The sequence below is a fragment of the Vicugna pacos genome, chromosome X, assembly GCF_048564905.1.
Source record: "Vicugna pacos chromosome X, VicPac4, whole genome shotgun sequence".
NCBI classification, from domain to species: domain Eukaryota; kingdom Metazoa; phylum Chordata; class Mammalia; order Artiodactyla; family Camelidae; genus Vicugna; species Vicugna pacos.
In genome coordinates, this window is record NC_133023.1 from 86,965,163 (window position 1) to 86,986,203 (window position 21,041).

The 21,041-nt window shown below is 36.5% G+C and overlaps 1 protein-coding gene across 1 annotated transcript in view; it reads right to left on the reverse strand.

Moving 5' to 3' along the window:
* The window catches only part of TENM1 (teneurin transmembrane protein 1), a 706,272-nt gene that overhangs the window by 248,922 nt on the left and 436,309 nt on the right, over window positions 1-21,041 (reverse strand). The window contains exon 9 of the mRNA XM_072956695.1: window positions 8,729-8,881. Coding sequence (XP_072812796.1) covers window positions 8,729-8,881 — 153 coding nt within the window. The remainder of the gene's footprint in view (window positions 1-8,728; window positions 8,882-21,041) is intronic.

A 21,041-nucleotide genomic window follows, 5' to 3' on the forward strand; every position in this document is an offset into this window, starting at 1 on the left:
CAGGGCAGGAGGAAGACTGCCCTAATAGTTGCTGGTTTCCTGAGACCACCTCGCTATGCTCTGCTCACGTCATGCCATAGCACGACACTGTTTCTGGGGCAGCCAGGACCAGGGTAAAGTCTGGATGGACCATGGGACTCAGAGGTGACTGGTCCCAGGGTGGAGCCTGGGTGGGACAGCTATTATTGGCACTTATTCAGGCAGCGCCTCAGAAGCAGCCCAGTCTCTGATGGCAGCCACTCTACCACAGCTCACCACCTAACTGAAGAAGATACCAAGACATGGAAGGCTATCCCGTGCTCTTGAATTGGAAGATTAATATTATTAAAATGGTCGTACTACCCAAAGCAGTCTACAGATTTAATGCAATCCCTATTAAAATACTCATGACATTTTTCACATAATAGAACAAATAATCCTAAAATGTGTATGGAACCACAAAAGACTCTGAATTGCCAAAGCAATCTTGAGAATAAAGAACAAAGCTGGAGGTATCACACTCCCAGTCTTCATACTATACTACAAAGTAAGCAAAACAGCATGGTACTGGCACAAAAACAGACACACAGATCAATGGATTAGACTGTAGAGCCCAGAAATTAAACCCACGCACCTATGGTCAATTAATCTGTGACAAAGGAGGCAAGAATATACAATGGAGAAAAGGGTCTCTTCAACAAGTGATGCTGGGAAACAGCTACATGTAAAACAATGAGATCAGAACATTTCCTCACATCACATACAAAAATTAAGTTTAAATAAATTAAAAACCTAAATGTAACACCTGAAACCATCACACTCCTAGAAGAGAACATAGGCAGAACACTCTCTGACATAAATTGCAGCAATATTTTTTTTAGATCTGTCTCCTAAAGGAAAATAAATAAAAGCAAAAATAAATAAAAGGGACCAACTTAAAAGCTTTTGCACTGCAAAGAAAACTGCTGACAAAATGAAAAGATAACCTACTGAACGGGAGAAAATATTTGCAAATGATGAGACCAACAAGGGCTTAATTTCCCAAATATGTAAACAACTTATACAACTGAACATCAAAAAAAAAATCAAAAAATGGGCAGAAGACTTGAATACATTTTTCCAAAGAAGATATATAGATGACCAACAGACACATGAAAAGATGCTCAACATTGGTAATCATCAGAGAAATGCAAATGAAAATTACAATGAGATACTACCTCACACCTATCAGAATGGCTATCATCAAAAGGTCTACAAATAACAAATGTTGGAGAGGATGTGGAGAAAAGGAAACCCTCATACACTGTTGGTAGGAATGTAAATTGCTGCAGCCACTATGGAAAACAGTATGGAGTTTCCTCAAAAAGCTAAAAGTAGAGTTACCATATGATCCAGCAATGCCACTCCTGGGTATGTATCAAAACAAAACAAAACAAAACAAAAACAAAAACACTAATTTGAAAAGATACATGCCTGCCAATGTTCACAGCAACACTATATTTGAATTTTTTTAATATTTCTTAATTTTTTATTGACTTATAGTCAGTTTACAATGTGTTAATTTCTCATGTACAGCATAATGTTTCAGTCATACATATACATACATATATTGGTTTTCATACGCTTTTTCATTATAGGTTACTACAAGATATTGAATATAGTTCCTTGTGCTATACAGTAGGACCTTGTTGTTTATCTATTTTATACATATTAGTTAGTATCTGCAAATCTCAAACTCCCAATTTATCCCTCCCTATTTGCTATCCTGCTTGGTAACCATAAGTTGATTTTCTGTCTGTGTGTCTGTGAGTCTGCTTCTGTTTTATAAATAAGATCATTTGTGGTAGTGTTGTTTTTTGTTTTGTTTTGTTTTGTTTTGTTTTAGATTCCACATATGAGTGATATCATATGGTATTTTTCTTTCTCTTTCTGGCTTACTTCACTTAGAATGAAGATCTCCAGGGCCATCCATGTTCACAGCAACACTATTTATAAGAGCCAAAATATGGAAGGAACCCAAGAGCCTATCAACAGACGATTGACTTAAGATGTGGTATACAGATAGATAGATAGACAGATAGATAGATAGATAGAGACAAAGGAATATAACTCAGCCATAAAAAAGAATGAAATACTGCCATTTGCAGCATCATGGATGGACCTACAGACTACTGTGCTTAGTGAAATAAGTCAAATAAAGAAAGACAAATACTGTATATCACTTATATGTGGAATTAAAAAAATACAAATGAACATATATGCAGAACAGAAGCAGATTCACAGATACAGAAAACAAACTAGTGGTTACCAGTAAGGAGAGCGATGGAACAAATTAGGGATATGGGATTAAAAGATACAAGCTACTATGTATAAAATAGATAAGCAACAAGGATATATTGTACAGCACAGGGAATTACAGCCATTATCTTATAATAACTTTTAATGAATTATAATCTGTAAAGATACTGCATCACTATGTTGTACACATGAAAATAATATAATATTGTAAATCAACTATACTTCAATTAAAAAAAATAAAATGCAAAACATGATGGAAATAGGTGAGAACATTACATATACATCTGAAATTAATAGTGATGGCAATCAGAATATTTTTGAAAATGGATATTAAGGAAATAGCAAGAGAAGATTGATATAACATGGTGGATATGGTGACTTGCTATATTGGTAGTGGGACTAGTAAGGGGATACCTAAAGATGACTATCCACATGGGGAAGATATGGTAATATACATAGTGGGAGAATAAAAGACTTAAAAGGAATTACAAGGCCGTAAAAAAAAAAATACAGTGCTGAAAATGGCAAAAAAAAAAAAAAGTATTGTTAGGGAAGGGACATACATTTGACTATAAGCATTGAGATCTTTAATCGAGACACCTGTAACTTAAACAGTTGGCCTTGAGAAAAGAATTTTATAAAAAAGAAAGAAGACCCAAAGACTGGTACTGAGATAACAGTAAAGAGATTGGATCCTGATCCCAGCTCTGCCTATTAGTTATGTGTAGTATGCAAGGCAAGTCACTTAACCTTCTTCCGTTTCCTTTTTCAATGGTAAAACAAGGGTAACAATAGCTGCTACAGTATAAAACTGTTATGTGGATTAAAGACATTAAAGTATTTTGAAATTGTAAGTGCTCTCTAAGTGCAGACTATTATTGTTACATACACGTCAAAAAGCGAAGCTTTTAAGGCAGAAAACTGGGAATTAATTATTTGAATTGCAACAGAATTCTCTGCAAGTACTTTAAATGGAAAATGTGGTTTACAAATTTTACAGACATACATTTCAACCACTTTTCAGGAGTACATCCCCTTTTGCAAAAATAGGTCCACTTTTACTTGGAGTGGCTAACTGTTCTTCCTTAACTGCATAATTTGAATTCACTGACTTACACCATATATAGCTGGAAGGGACCTTAGAGATAAACTAGTCCTACTGAGCATCATCTGCTGCTTGTCAAACCCTTAGCAGCAGAGAAGAGATGGAGGAAGAGAAAGGAAGGCGGAAGGAAGAGGTGTGGCAGGAATCTCCCCCCGCCCCTTGTTATCTGGAGAAAGGCAGCTCTTACCCATTTTTTATTTCAAATTACTGGGTAAAATTTAATTTGCAAAAAGCGTTTCACTTCCCATGATCCCTCCTCTGTCCCCAAAGAGTTGCAAGCTGAGGGGAGCAGTATTGGCCACCCCAAAATATGCCTCTTTGGCATAAGGATTATCTTGAGCTGATGATTTTTAAGAAACAGCAGACACAGGAAAAGCTGGGAAAACTGAGTGGGAGTTACCCTTTTGCAAAAGACCCTTTTGCAAGTTAAAAATTACAAGTTAAAAGTTACCCTTTTGCAAGATTTATAAGGGGAATCTCCATTTATAAGGTTGTCTCCCCCTCTCTATCAGGAAGAGAAGGATAACTAAATCTCTAGAAACTCTTATCAAAGGAGAAGGCAAGGACTGAAATCTGCATAACAATCACACTCTGTTCACTGTGCTTTTCCTGATAACCTCCCAGAACTGAGTCCCCTCACATCCTTTGTCTTTAGCTGGAGACGGTATCTAAGGTGGTGGCTTGGGTCATTTTGGGGAGTTACTCAATTTTCCTGGGTCTCTCCCATGTATACAGGAGGTATACATGTTATTAAACTTGTTCTTCTCCTGTTTATCTGTCTTTTTTTTAGCGGGGGGCGGTGGGAGGAGGTCCTCAGCCAAGAACCTAGAAGGGTAGAGGGAAAATTATTTTTCCTCCCCTACAAAGCCAACTCCCTTTTTTTTTCAGAGGAGAAACTGGAGCTCAGAGAGGTGAAGCTATAGTCACAGTGTGGTCTTGGCTGAAGCATCTTCACAACAGGCTATAAATTGTGTCATATCAATCAGCTATATGCTGTTTACATGGTCATATATTCAGCAGACGTTGACTCAAAAATGTCTTTTTTTCCCCTTCAACTCGGTGGGAATAGATCTTGTAGCCTGAACTTAAAAGAAATGACACTTCCCCCAAGGCCAGCCTTTTGCAAAAACTGTAAAGATAAAGATAGGGTAGGAGTTGTCTTTAGTATCCTTTAGTTTTCTGTCTCTTCACCCACTCTTCTTGTTCTTGGTGCTCAATTTTGGCATCCAACTTGCAGGAATTCAGTACCCTCATCTACCCAATAAACTTCCTCTTCATTCAGATTGCTACTGACAATGTTGGATTTTACAGGAGCCCTATGCTCCTGGAAAACAGAGTTGGTTAAGAGATTCCTTCAACCTTTTGTTTTCTGGCATCCTTCCACCCTTTTATGCTTTAGGAAGTGGCTTACCACAAAACTAATAAATAAACAAAAATAACCAAACTGAAAACCCCCTTCCCTCTGACTTATTAGATAAGGCTCTCTGTCCATTCTTTGTCAGGACCCCGAGAAGAATAGCACATGACTCCCTTGTTTACCTGCGACATGGCCAAACACAGACCTTTCCCCTTTTGCAGGAAGCTGCAGAAAGACCAGATACAGACCTTCCAAGTTCCCATTCCTTAAATAATTAGTTGAGATTAGAACTATTTGTTCCCTTTCAACTAGCCAGACACAGAGAGAAATATTTCCGGTTTATCTGAGTGACTGAGATTTCTGACGACAAAACAATCCCAACTGTAAATCACCCCCTTGTAGCTCATCTGCTCCTCCTAGAAAAGTCTTGGGCAACACCACCTCGCTCGCCCCCTCACTCTGATTTTGAATCTAGGGTGCTCTCCTTATGGTAATAGCCTGAATAAAATCAATTATCTTGCCTGTTCAGTTTTTGTCTTTGATATCCCTTAGAAAACCTCGTTAGCAATTTATATGTTTAGTTGGTATTACATTATTACAGTAACAGATGAGAATACAGAAGAGGTGGAACCAGGAGTCCTTGCTTCTAGTCCCAGTTCTCTCTGTGTGTTCTTGACCCTTCTGGACCTCAGTTTCTTCATCTTTAAATCAAGATGTTGGATTTGATGATCTTTAAGATGTTAACATTCTAGATACGTTGATAAATTACATTGTAATTATTTTTAATTCAATTTGGACATTATGTGACTCAGGGCAAGGAATAAGTCTCATTTGTTCATATCCTTTGCTCTGTTTAAACCAGTTGTTACATAATATTTACTAGTTAAAGAGAAAGAATGAGTTATGATTAGTTTGTAAGCTCCTAAGGTAGGAGGGGCTGTTTTAACACAATGCTTTCAATTTATAAATGTTATTGAACAACTGACAACTGATTTTTCTGGTAGATTCCGACATGTGGTTGTGACTTATGTCTTCTTTATGAAATTAAATTTAAATTATTCAAATAAATTTCAGAAAGAAAACTTTAGCATATTAAATGTCTATAATCAAACACTCTTTTTTCTTTCATTTTGAAAACTAAGTGGTAGGAAAATTCTTTAATCTCCTAATGAAAAGCAGAAACATATAACTACTGCTAATGGGGAACTACTTATCCATGGCTTAGATGATGAAGGTGATGATAATTTAAAAATAATAGATGCTGGTAAATTGGTAAGTAAACAGAGATCAAACTTTAAAGAGACAAAATATCTAAATTCCAAGGAGGCCATCATTCATGGAAAAGTTGATGTCAGTTTGAAAGCAGGATCTGTAGTACCTTATAAGATATCAAAAAACTCAAGGTGATTTTCCAATTATTTGGCCCAATAATAATTACTGCTAAATTAAACAGTGTGTGTGGCACTGTACTATATGCTTTATATTCATTGTCTCATTTATTCCTCACAACCACTATATGAGACAAGTATATCATTACTATTATTATCATTTTATTATCACTATGTTGCAGATGAGGACACTGGTTCAGCGAGGCTGTGTCAATTAATTGCTTAAGGTTGGAGAGCCAGTAAGTGGCAAAGTCAATATTCAAAGTTAGATCTATCTGATTCCAGAATTCAGGCTCTTAACCACAGTGCCACAGTGTCGAATCCTCTAGGAGAGTAAAGAAAACAATGTAAAAAGAATGATCTGCTTTTCAGTTTATGTTAAGACATGCTTCTAGAACTGTATTAATGGGGTGCGTGATGTCTAGAAAATCATAAAAGGACAGCTGACCATTTGAAAATATTCTTATAGCATATTACATCTTCTGCAAGGTTTGGTTTAACATATTCATAGCATTAAAAAAGAGGAGCTATGTTTTTGCTTGGTAAGTATTATGCAGTGAAGACCTAATATAATATAGCAGAACTATGATGTGCAGTTATAGTTAAGGGTTTGTTCAGACTTCCATAAAAAGTCAGTCTAAGGTAACAACTTGGTATATATGGCATCAACCTTTAATGGTTTTTCTTAGTAAAGTATTAAGTTGAAATTTGTTTGGCCTATTTTGTTGTTGTAATTGAGCAGAAACTTAAAAACATTTTCCATTTGTAAAACCTGTCACAACATATTAAAATATAGGTGTACAGAATTTTTCAAAAATCTGCCATGAATAGACACTGGTGCTCTGTTTTCAGTGTGTAAAATGTCTTTTGTGGTTTGCATATACATTCCCCATGTGGATTTCAGTACAGTGTAGAACTTAAGAGACAAGGCTCTGGAATCAGACCACCAGTTTCTAGCTCTGTGACCTTGGGCAAATTACTTAAACTCTCTGTGCTTCTATTTCTCATTTGGAAAATGGGGACCATAGCGTTACCTTCATGATATAATATGTTATGTGTCTTGTGCAATTATTGGCACATGGTAACTGTTTAATACAATTTAGTCATCAGTATCAAACTATTTTGTGGAAAGGAATTATAAAAATCTGAATTAGAATAAAGAAATGAATATGCTCTGATGCTAACTATGCGATGACCTTTTGCTGTCCTGTATGTTTCATTTTCCTCAAACAGATGATTCACGATTTTCAGTGTAACGGCAAAAACCCCCCTAGGCATATGATACCAAATGGTTGCTCCTGTATTTGCAGATATAAAGGAATCAAATAGTAGGAGAGAAGGTAAGGGAAAAAATGTTGAAGTCCAAGTGTATTCAGACGCTTTCCTCTGCCATCTCTGACCCCTGTACTACCCTCTGCCCCTCTGAGCAGCAACAGTGAAATTGCTGGGAAAGGTCACCCCAGGCTAGAATAGTATTTCTAAAGGAGGACATAAAGCAAACTGCATTGTGAATTGAAAACTGGAATAAACCATAATGTTTTCCTGAACCCTAAGCATTAATTTTTACTGGAGCATAGACCGAAGCAAAGTTCCTTTTTCAAAAACAAACAAAAACAAAACAAAACCAACAAACAATCCTCCCAAAGAAACTAAAACCACAAGTAAAGAGCAGTAATTCAAACAACTATAAAACAAAATCTCTTATTTTCAACTAACGAACCAAAACTGATTTTCTACTCCTATAAACTTATAAGCTTCTTGAGGGTAGGGTTTGGGTCATTCATTCATTCATCTGTTTATATTTGATTAAAAAATGTTTAAGATAGTAATGGCCATACGTTTTGTTTCCAGTTTCTACTTTTTGAATTGCTGTCCTGAAATTTTACATGGTTCCAGTCCCTCTGTACTGTATCCTACCTCAAAAAAAATCATAATACAAATTTGTAGCTATTTTCAATACTTGAATATTCAGACTAAGATCATTCAACATACATAAAATGTCGGGAGTGCTGGTACTGTGACATTTATTGTAAATAAGTCAGGTAGTTCAAGCTTTTGTCTGCTAAATTTAACGATTAAGTGCTCAAAGTGCTTTTGTTCTTTTCCCCAACTAGGAAGAATTCATGTTCCACACCTAGAAAAAATTCATATTCTCCCACTTTGACATAAACATTCACCCTTATATTATGCATAGAAGGTATTTTCTTATTATAAACAGAAGAAATTTCCATATACCCTTTGTAAAATGTTATATATAAATGCTGGGCTTGGACACAGAGAACTTAATCAAAATCCCATGTTGCTTCAGGGTAGTTATATGTGAAATGCAATTTCCATTATATTGAAACCTCCATCCTGTAAATATTTATCTATTTTCAAAATTGCCAACATATTTGAAAAGTTTAATTGGTTTATACTCAAGGCACTAGAGAAAGGAAAATTTGCTTTCACAAGACATTTACATGTATTTATTCTGTCCACGTAGAGTATTTCTTTCAAGTGATCATGAAATTTAATGTGAAGTGAAACCACCCCAGATTTGGTTCTAATGACCAAATTAGAAGAAAAGTAATCAATAATCAATCAATCACTTTGATTTACCTTTTTTCTCTGATTTATCGGAAACTTTTCCTCCAATTGGAGAGTAAGTAGTATCCATGGACTCGGTCCCTCTGTTCCCCTTGCTAACTCCATTCTCATAGAGCTGTCCTTCAGCTGGTTGCAACTGCCAAGTCAGGCCGAACAAATGTACTGCTGTAAGAAAACAAGCCATACATGAACTTATTCCAGACTTGCCAAGAAGGTCTCTAAACCAGCTGTCCCTTTCCATCTAAAAATGCCATGACTGCTTGTCTTTTAGTTAGGCCAGGCAAGTTGGAGTTGATATATCACACATGTAGCTACTTTTCTAAGTAGCGGTTAAACTTTTGAGGTTGAGGCTATCCCAGCGATAGGATTAGAAATTGGAATATTAGTTAAACAGTTATGGTGGGATTGGACTCTGCTCCTTCGTGCTGTGACCCTTTCCTTTTCCATTTCCCTTAGTCGTGTAACTCTACTTTGCATATAGAAACTGCAGAGTAATAGTGGACAGACTATTGTGAGAACATGGGAGACCTTCTCTGTGGCTCTCATTCAATTCAGTTCAGCAAATATTTCCTAAGTGCCTGGTCTGCATAAGGTCCTATGATAGCCGCTGCAGATGTTAACATCTAAATGTCTAATGGGGTAGGAGTTGGATGTAATGAAAGTATAAAATAACTATAATATGCAGAATAATTGACATGATAAAGGTTTTTATTGTTGCCATAGGATTGAAAAATACTCAGTGTTGATCAGCATGCAGGAAAATGGGCACTCTCATGCACTCTTGCTCAAAGTATTAAATCACCAATCACCTTTTTGGAGGGCAATGTGGCACCATTTAGCAAAAAGACTTAAAATTTGGCTTACCCTTTAAGCCAACAATTCACTTTCTATTAATTAACTACAAATGTGTACCAAACTACAAATCTATCCATTGTAATATTTAAAAATGAATAGAAAGTTATGATCAATCTGAATATTCATCAAAAGATTAATTAAATAACTGATGATATTATAAATAATACAAGATTAAGTGGTTATTAAATCTTGTTGCAGAAGACTATGAAATGAAATGAGAAATATTTATGATGCATCAAATGAAAAACATGAGGCTACTAACCAGTATGAATAGTATGGTCTACACTGTGTGTGTGTGTGTGTGTGTGTGCATGTGTGTGTATTTACATATGTTGCTGTCTGGAGAAAGGGTTGGGGGGATATATAGCACCAAGTTAACAGTATAGGGGGCGTATGGAGGATTTTAATTTTCTTCTTTATGATTTCTTTACTTTCTCTATTTTTTACCATGAACAAGTATGATGTTTGCCATCTGGGGAAAAAAAGAAATTTTTGTTTTAAAAGAAATGATTTAAAGAAACAATACATTAAAATAGGCTTGGTTGATCAGGGATGACTTAAGGAAGGAAGCTGAATTAGAGATGGGCCTTGAAGAATGTGTGGGGCAGGTGACAGCAATGGGTGGAGTGAGGGGGCAGACTGAACAAAGTATGACTTTGTAAAGCACAGGGTGTATTTGAGGCAAAGAAAGTTGCTGGGGTTGGTTGGAGTTTAATTATGCATGAAAGTTCATGGAAGTTAAAGCTGGAAGTATAGATGGGGCCATATTGTAGATGACAATGAATGCCACACTTAGATATTTGGATTCAACTGACTGGGTAACAGGGAGGCATTGCTATTTTCTGAGCAGATGAGTAATATGATCAATTTTCTTTAGGAAGATTAATTTGATAGCAATAAGGAGCACTGATGATTTCTAGGCAAATAAATATCACCAGAGCACCCTTTGTAGAAAGAGAAATCCAGTAGTCGTGTGGAGAAGGAGGAATTAGAGGCCTAAGGATTTGGCAAGAATATAAATTGTGATGGCATTGCAATAATCTAGGTGAAAAATAATAAGTATCTCAATTAGGGCAGTGGCAGTGAGAACACAAAGAAGGCAATTCCTTAAGGAGAAATTGCATAAATGTCATCTCAAGATTTGGCAAAAAGCTCTGTGTATGAGTGTATATGTGTGTGTGTGCGTGCGTGCGTGTGTGTGTGTGTGTGTGTGTGTGCAGGTGTGTTGGGGGCGTGCAGAGGAAAAAGTGATGGAAAGGGAAGAATCCAAAATGGTTAAGGTTTTGAGTCTGAGTAACTGAAAGAATGGTGGAACCATTAATAGAGTTAGGGAATCTGGCATTTAGCCCAGCACTAGCTACAAATAGTTGGTACTGGATATGTGTTTGTTGAATGCTACTGGTTGGTTTGAGGAAGGGTGGGGTGATAGAAGGAATACAATGAATCCATCTTTGCAGATGCTGGGTTCCAGGGACTGATGGACTACCTAGATAGTCATGTTAGACACCGGCGTTGGAAATTCTGGAAAAACATTCAGGCTAGGACAAGACTACAGAACCATATACGCACATACACAACAGTTAGAGTGAGAATGAATGAGATCACTGAGTGGAGTGAATGTTATAAGAAAACAATGCTTAGGACAGAAGGTGGAGAAATTCTTTTATTTGTTTTCTCACTGTAATTTTCAACATCAACCAAATCTTACCAAAAGGCAAAAAAAAAAAAAAAAAAGTGGATCTGCTCATAAGCCAGCTCATATTTTTCTTTATGTTCCTAGGCAGACTGAAAGGGGCTAATTTGTATGTCTAACATTCATATATAGCATGTGAATTAGCAACCGAGAACAGGAAAGCTAGCCAGATAGCCTATTTAAAAATCATTCATCCACTTTTAGTTGAGCTAAAGAGAATTCTAACACCTACCTTCCAATTTATCCTTAAAACTTTAAAGCATTTAATTGGTTCTACCCTTTTCTTTGGATTAAGGCCAGTGCTGCCTGATGAATTTCTCTTGTAATTATTGGAAACAATTGAGACTCAAATGATACTGGTTCTGAGTAAAGCACAGTATGCCATGCTAATAGAGCTTTATTAGTGGCTTCCCTGAGATTTCCTTGCCAAAAGACTCAAAGTACGGTTGGTTTAACATACTCACTCCAATTAAAGGTGTTTATCAGTTTTATAGAGAATTTAGTCTACTCTGCTCCCCAAATAATTTGAATATGATGGATATTAGAAGTTACATTGAAAACGTGTTTTGACTTCCTTGGTTCAGTTATTTTTTTGAAATTAGATGCACCATAAGGAGCAAAAGGCATAGTGGTTCTTATTTTGAAGATCAAGGGGGCTATTTTATATGCTTTATTTAAGTCAAGCCAGTCTCCTGAGGGTACTCAACAATGAGAGAGAAAATACATATGCTGAGAATCACTTCAAAATAATAAAGTAAGATTTAATTTTTCACCATCAAATGAAATGGACTGCTTCTAGCCAATCATGACAAATAAAGAGGTATGCACATTTAGTAGAATACCCTTTGAGGGTGGAAAAACTTCATAATTTTTTGAATTTACTTATGTTTTTTCCAGGCAACAAGCTGTTGTAAGATACTTCTGCATGAATACATAATGAAAGTGAACTTTCTTGCTACAGACTATGGGTACCATGACAAAGCTACTGGTCTTTTCTCTCCTCCATACTGAACTTCCATATGCTGTGTTGTGAAAGGAAATCAAGTAGTGCATTTATGTGCGGGGTAGACTGAGGTAACTAAATGACTCCAGTGTTTGAGTTCTATTAGAAATAAATCATATTTTGTTCATACTAAGACCAATACATGAAACTGTGTTGAATGTTGGGATATACCAACACACCACTAGAAAGATATGGCATTACTTGTACCATGGGGATGGATTTATTAATTCATTCAAAAAATATTTTCAGAGCATATGCTGGGCACACTGGGAATGTTGGGAAATACAGGAAAAGGCAGTAAACATCCAGGACAGCAAAGGTACTGGCTGACCAATGTGGACACTGAATACAAACAACCAATATAACCTAGCTAGGACACACTGGTTGCACATCAGTCTTGGATACATGATGAAGATCCAGAGTCTTTAGCTTTAGTGGATCACCACCTATATCTTTGCTATGTATTTATAGCCACACTTTTAGGTAAGCCCCAAACCCAAGTATAAACATTATGAGCCCACTGGTTAGAGTTAAGGGTATAACTGGTAATGAACAAGCGGGGCAGTGTTAACTTATATTCATATATTGATTCAACAAGTATCTCTTGAGTGCCTACTTTGCACCAGGCACTGTTTTTCTAAGATTACAGTAGTGAATAAAAAAAAAAGCTCTATCCTCCCAGAACTTATAAGATACATGAGAGGGTGGTGAGTTAAGAAAGGCTGAAAATGAATAACTATATGATATAATACAGCTTAACAGAAACAAAGAAAAAAACAAGTGAAATTATGTCTGGTAGTTATAAGTGCTATGAAGGAAAAAAATAAGTCAGAGTAGTCAGGGAAGGTGTCTTGGAGGAGGTAATATTTGAACCAAGATTTGAATTGAAGCCATAAGACTAGTTGAAAAACCTCCTAGGAAGAAGGAATAGCAGTTACACAAAACCCTGAAGTCTTGGATGGAATATATGAGGAACACTAAGGAGCCCAGTGTGACCAGAGCTGACAGGAAAGAGAAGATTGGTAGGAAAACTCAAAAACAGAAGGATTGGACTCATAATCCTATAATCTCTGTGCTCTAACCGACTTCACAAACTGGTCACCAACAAACTATAAGTGAATAGAAAGTAATGAAACTAAAATCACACATATCTCACACACACACACACACACACACACACACACACACACACACACACACACACACAAGCATTGCTAGTTATAATAGATCTAATACAAAACTCCTGACCCCAAGTAAAGTAAAAGTTCCTTTTCCTAAAAACATGTATAAAAATATACATCCTCAAAGAGTAGAGATGGACACTATCCAGATCTCTGAAGAAGTAACAGTTCAGTTATTTGCACTTCACTGACATTCAATGGCTGGACAGAATGTGTCTGCCTACTCAGATATTCCATGAGTAATGTCTTTTCAGCTGATTAAGAATGGCAGTCCCTAATGCTGCCCTCACAAATGTTCCTTAGTGCTGAGTCCTGTAGATTTTATAATTCTTATCCTTCTTGTTTTATTCAATTGCAAAGAGCTATGCTCTGAAATTATAAATTTATTACAAAGTTAAGGTATCAAATGGAGTATCTCGCTGTCCCCAATTGTCAAACTCAATCGAGCATCTTGGATCTCAAGGCAGACTGACTTATGAGAAGAAGCTCTTCTTAACTTGCATATTTGTTTAGGCTGAACCTCCAAGTCTCTCTGCAGTTATTTCTCTGGACTCTCTGTTAGGATGCTGGTCTTTGTTTCTCTTAAATGTGGCTGATGGTCTCTAGTACTATAATCAATAGTGCTTCCCAAATTCCATGCCCCTTCAAAAGGCAAGTATTCACTTATAAGGGAGAGACTACAGGAATGCTTCAGAAGTAGATGTAAGAAAGACGTGCTCAATGACCTAGGTCTGTATGTTCAATATGGCAGCCACTCACCACATGTGTCTGTCAAGCATTTGAAATGTGGCTAGTCAGAATTGAAGACATAGTATGAAAGAAAGACTGTAAACTATCCAATTATAGTTTTTACATTGATCACATGATAAAGTGATATTTTGGATATATGCTTCATAAAATTAAAAATTTATTTAAATTAATTCCATCTGTTTATTTTTACTTTCTTCATGTGGCAACTATAACATTTAAAATTACATCTGTGGTTTGCATCGTATTTCTATTGGACAGTGCTGATCTTGACTATCTAGAACAAAGAGGTACGGTGTTTCTCTTTTAGCACCCTGTCACAGAACCTACCATGCTACATTGAAGATGCCTATTTATATGTCTGCCTCATCATTTTCAAGCATTGAAAGGGCATTGTCATGTCTTTTTCATCTTTTTATTCCTGGTGCCCAACTCAATGCCTGGTAGTTAAGGAATACTCTGCTTTATATATACATGCTGATAGGACTGTAAAGTGGTAAGTAGCTTTGGAAAGCAATTTTGTGAATGCTATTGATTATCTATCAAAATTTAAATTAGGAATGTTCCTTGACCAAGGAGTTCTACTTCTAGGATTCTGCACTAAAGAAATAACCACATACAGGCATACTTTGCTTTATATTGTGATTCACAGATATTGTGTTTTTTGCAAATTGAAGGTTTGTGGCCATCCTGTGTCCAGTAAGTCTATCAATGCCTTTTTCCAACAGCATTTGCTCACTTTATGTCTCTGTGTTACAGGTTGGTAATTCTCACAATATTTCAAAATTTTCATTATTATCATTTGTTATGATGATCTGTGATCAGTGATCTTTGATGTTACGACTGTAATTGTTTTGGGGCACCATGAACCACGCCCATAAGACAGCAAACTTAATTGATAAAAGTTGTGTGTGTTCTGACTGCTCCACTGACCAGACATTCCCCCATCTCTCTCACTCTCCTCAGGCCTCCCTATTCCCTGAGACACAACAATACTGAAACTGGACCAGTGAACTCTACAATGGCCTCTAGGTATTCAAGCGAAAGGAAGACTCGCAAGTCTTTCACTTTAAATCAAAAGCTAGAAATGATCAAGCTTAGTGAGGAAGGTGTGAATGCAAAGCAAAAGTTCTTAAAGAAAAGTAAAAGTGTTATTCTAGTGAACACACAAATGATAAGAAAGCAAAACAGACGTATTGATACAGAGAAAGTTGTAGTGGTCTGGACAGACGATCAAACCAGCCACAACATTCCCTTAAGTCAAAGCCTAATCCAGAGCAAGGCCCTAACTCTTTTTAATTCTATCAAGGCTTAGAGTGGTGAGAAAGCTGCATAAAAAAATGTTTGAAGCTAGCAGAGGTTGGTTCATCAGATTTAAGGAAAGGAGTCACCTTCATAATATAAAAGTGCAAGATGAAGCAGTAAGTGCTGGCGTAGAAGCTGCAGCAAGTCATCCAGCAGAGCTAGTGAAGATAACTAACGAGCTGGCCACACTGAACAACAGATTGTCAATGTAGACGAAGCAGCCTTCTACTGGAAGAAGATGCCACCTAGGACTTTCATAGCCAGAGAGGAGAAGTCAATGCCTGGCTCCAAAGCTTCAAAGGACAGGCTGACTCTCTTGTTAGAAAGAGAACTGGAAGGATTAATACCAAGCTATTAACCTTTAGAGTGGGGAGCTGGGGGAACTTCAACATTTTCATGCTATAGTTAGAATCCTTCAAAATGATACTGTGTTCATGTATTGCTGTATAACAAAAAAAAATACTAGATGCTCAACAAACTGCTTTTAAAGCTAAATGGATAAATGCATTGTTTTATTCCATTTCTTTTATTTTTGTTTTCTGTTTAAAATAGAGCTATTCAAAACATTTTAAAGCAGCAGAACAATTCAGCAAGTAAATATGAATAACCCCCAAACACACAAAACAAATAAAACAGAACTCTTTTGATTGAAAGGAATTGAGAGCCCCAAAGCCTTGCCCAAAAGCTCCAAAGGTATAGTTTGAAATGTACTGGTTTAAAATTTTTTTCTCAAAATGTTTAAATAAGGAAAATCTGGGTGCTGGGAAGAATTATTTTTAGGCAATGAAATTCATTGGAATATCTTTATAATGCTAGTGTCAGAAGATATGAAACCTTCCACGTTATTTTGTACCTTTTGGTGTTTTGTGTCCTCTCTCTTACAGATAATATTCAAATCCACCGAATAACAATGTAAATAAGGTTCTGATAATAAATACACAAGTAATCCCTGAAATTGCAATATTTGTAAAGCAAATACAATGTTGCTTTAAAGAAATTCATCCTGCATCTCAGAATGCACACATTCAGCTAAGGATGCTATATTTTTTATTGCAAGAATTTTGGTGTTATTTTTTAATTTGACTAAGTAAATCTATTTAGAAAGTTTGAAATCTGTCTTATAAAGAAACTCTTGCCCATTATAGATGATGTCATAAGTTTCAAATCATGGCAAGACAAAAAGCATGTGATATTTTTCAAGATAATTTGTTTTGCCTTTTTGTCAGCACTTTTTTCCCCCACCAGTTCCCTTACATATCTTGCTTCATGTTCCTTCAGGCTAAGGAATGCTACTGCTTTTGTACTTTACTTCCAAAGCTTGTCAAAGCTACAGATCTACTTGTATGTTGGACAGTTCCCTTCCTGAAAATTATATCAGGTACATTACCTAGATGGTGACCTCCAATGACTTCAGACTTTCAAGTTAACTCCTACGGGAAGCAGTCTTACCAGACTGATACTTCAGTGGACATCGTGTGAAGCTAGAGGCTTCCACAATAAGGAAAATCACTGCAAAAATAAATGCTACTTAAATTAAATGCAGTGACTGCTAACATTACAGAAACCTGGTTATCTTTCCACCTTAAAATAAATCCCATTTTCATTACATTAAACATCAAATTGGTATATGAGTGAACTATAGCCCTTTGATAAATTACCTTCAGATCTTGGTTTTATCCTGGTAATAACCAGATTACATGCAGGATTGAAAACCATTAGTTTTCAGAGAAGCATTTTTCAAGAACTGAATAAAGAAAGTAATGCATGTTTATTTATGGTACCTTACTTTTGCCTCAGCAATTTCATTCAAATTTTCTCTTTTTTTCCCAGGGTTATACATATACATTTTCTACTAAAAATATTATCTGTGCTTGCACGACATCGTGAACATAAATAAAACATGTTTAAATGTTTCTTTTCAAAGCAATTTGAGGGGAGTCAATATAGCTTTGAGATCCCTTTCAAACATTTTTAAAAGCCCGAAAAGCTGTCATGTCAGGAATGGGTAGAATTTCCTTTGAAAGAAGGACTTCACTAATTAAAAAAAATAAGTACAAAAAAAGCACATTTTAATTTGAACAGTTTCACATAACATATTTTGCTAGTCTGCCATGGTGAAACAGTAAAATTAAATGCCAGTTAAAGAAAAGACTGAGACAGTACAACAGAGGTAATGAGGACACCTTTCTTCTTGCTCCACATGTTTGAATTCCTACATTTCTTCTCTTAAATTAAATGAAATATTCTCTATTGCAGCATACTTTTTTTTTTTGGTCTCAGTACGGTTCTAGTTTTATCCAATATCGAGGCTAGAAAAGATTCTATCAAGGTAATAAATCATTTTAATATCCCAGTTCTATATTATATTATCTTAAAACTTTCATTTACTATGTATTTTATATTTTCTATTCCAAGGCTGCAGCAATATTTATAAATAACATGTCTATTTGGGTACCTTATCACAGGTTTAATATATGATCTCCATGTGCAGTTGCATAACCAGCCCATCTGTGTATTCCTTATCAGACAGACACAATTATTTAGTGTTTTCATCTCAAGTCACAGCACCAATAAGTGCGCTCCATAACTCAAATCTTATTTACTTTTGTATTATTATTTGCTTTGTGGAGTGAGGAGGAATAAGCAACATGCTAATGCGATAACCCCCGCCCCCACCAAAAAAACTCTTAATGAATAATGCATCAAAAATATCAGTTTAGCTGGGAATCAGCACTTTTGATTCTTCCTTAAAATTTTCTTTTTCTTTCTCATTTTACTTCGTTTTCTGCTTAGTGAATTCTCCCCTTTGCTATGGTCCAAACCACTGCCTATCACTTCTTCATTACTGATGGTGGAAGTCTCTTAGATTCCAAATAGTCTCTCACCCTCTTTCCTGGTTGAATGCTTATTGGCAATAATAGCCATATTCTTTCAAAAAGATCCAAATAAAACTGGTGATTATGGAGGGTGAGAAATAGAACTACACAGAAGCTCTGTCCTCCTCTTACCTACTTGTCCTGTATATATTTAAATTTTAAAAATGGGTATGTATTCGTTGATTTATGTCCCCAACCCCTCGTAACCAATGCTTTGAAACTCACTTTTCTGATCTGGCATCGTGTTGTCATAGCCACAGACACACAGCATGTGTGCTTCTGCAAACCTTTAGATCTTAAAACTCTTTCCATTACCTGATTATTCAGAGTTAGCATTAAAGAATAGGGCTTATATGAAGTTGGGGAGTCAGGAGATACAATAGAGAAGGTGGAAAACAGATGAATAGTAGGAAACTATAGCTGGGAATGTACCAAACCCTTGTAACTGGCCTTATAAGATTTCATCAGACGGGGGCAATACAGAGAATGAATTGGTGGATTGTATAATGACCCAGTTTGTTCTGAGTTTTCTGAGGTGGCATCATGAGAGCGTTATTTTGGAAGAGTTAGCAATGTTTGGGCTTGATTCATGATTAAGATCCTCAAGCCTTCCCCCGCCCTTTCATGCAATAATTATTTGTTGGCTAATTACTATGTATGGGACACTGGTCCTAAGTGTTGAGGATACAACAGTAACTGCTTGGGTACAAAAACCCTTGCCCTCCTGGAGCTTACACCCTATCTAAAGGGAGGCAGTTGTCACATGGTAGTTAAGAGTGGGGCCTCTGGAGTAGAGGTGTCTTGTTTAAATCTCAACTTTGCTACATTTAGTACCAAAGTGACCTTGGGCAAGTTACTCAATCTCTGTGTCTCAGTATCTTCACTATAAAATGTGTATAATAATAGCACCTTCCCTGTAGGGTTCTAGTGAGGACCTTGTGAGTCAGTATGTAAGGTATGTAAGGTACCTAGAAAAATGCCTGGTATGTAATAAATGCTCCATAAATGTTAGCCATTATTATTAACTCTGGTTAATCGTCCCCTTACACTAGCCTTTCCAAAACCATCTTGGAAGTGGAGAAAGGCAGACAGTCATTTGCCCATTGCATCCTCTGCTTTCTTGACCTAAAAGAGATTTGTGTTGTTACATGTTTTTGGAGAGAACAATATAGAGGGACTCAAGTCTCTGAGAGAAGTGCAGCTGCCACCTTCACATGGCTGTAGAGCAGAATTACAACAAATGCACACCTCACCTGATGTCCTAATTCCAAATCCTTGACTTAATTTAGAACTTTCATTTCTCTTTTCACCCCCACCAACATCCCCCAACCCTGCTCATTTCCTTTTCTCCATCATCATGATCACTGAGGTTTGGAAGTTGTGAACTTGGGGTTCTCTTGATAGAAGGTTTCCAGAAATCAGAGCCTCCCCAAGATTTGTAAAGTTCTCATCATTTCTTAGTAGAGTGCACTTTCTATAAAGGTTAGCAGAAAGATGTTAGAGTCTCATTCTATGAAACATAACTGAGAATTCTCACATAGCCATATGGTATGGAATGGGTCCCAAGAAAATTTTCAGCTGAGTTACCCAACATAAGTATGCATTCCTGGGTGATGGATGCACCTCTAGTAAATTGATCTGTGCAGGTAAGGGACTCTGTCTGTAACATAATAAAATCATGGTATGTTAGAGATCAAAAAGACCACAGGCTAATAGAGTATAGTTTAGAAAAGAAGGAGGGAGTAACTTTACAGAGGAGAAACATAGAAACGCCACTTCAGCCAAGCGATCAAGGCTAACATCATCGGTGATAGCATGTACATGATAGCATGTATCCTTGGCAGGATGTGATGATAATGGCATCTTTGTGTTCTTCCTCCTCCAAACCCATTAATCCCAGTCCTAAACATGAGACCAACACTGGCAAAACTCAAATTGAGTGACATTCTGCAAAAAACTTGATCAGTGTTACTAAAAACTGTCAAGTCATCTAAGAAACTGTCACAGACTAGAGGAAACTAGGGAGACACGACACTTAATGTAATATCCTATCCTGGAACAGAAAAATGACTTTGGGGAAAGGCTGGTGAAATGTGAATCATGCGTAAGTTCAGTGAATAGTAATATTCAATGTAGGTCTCTCAGTTGTGACAAATGTACCATGGTGACATAGAATGTGAATAACAGGAGAAACCAGATGAGAAGTATATGGGGAATTTTCTGCACTATCTTTGCAACTTTTCTGTAAATCTAAACTTGTTCTAAAATTAAAAGCTTCTTTTGGACAGAAAAAGAAAAAAAACCAGAAAGACCACAGACCAACCATTTGGTTCAATCTCCTCATTTTGCAGAAGAGGAAACTGAAAGCTGGAGCGCTAAGCCTTTGCCCTAGGACACACAGAGACCAGCTTCTTTCTTATTCAGGATCAAGAAAGGATGTGATCCATTTCTGCTAGTCATTGACATTTTGTACTGAAGTAATTTGGCTGGAGTATTGGGCTAATGAGGCCAATGTTATAGGTTAAATTTTTATGCCAACCAGTTGCTTTTGCATAGAGGAAAACTCTGCTCTTTGCCCACAGAATGATAACTCAAACTAATTTCATTCATCCATCTCAGGTAAGTTCATAGGAGAGAACTAACAATCTACCATCAATTCAAAATA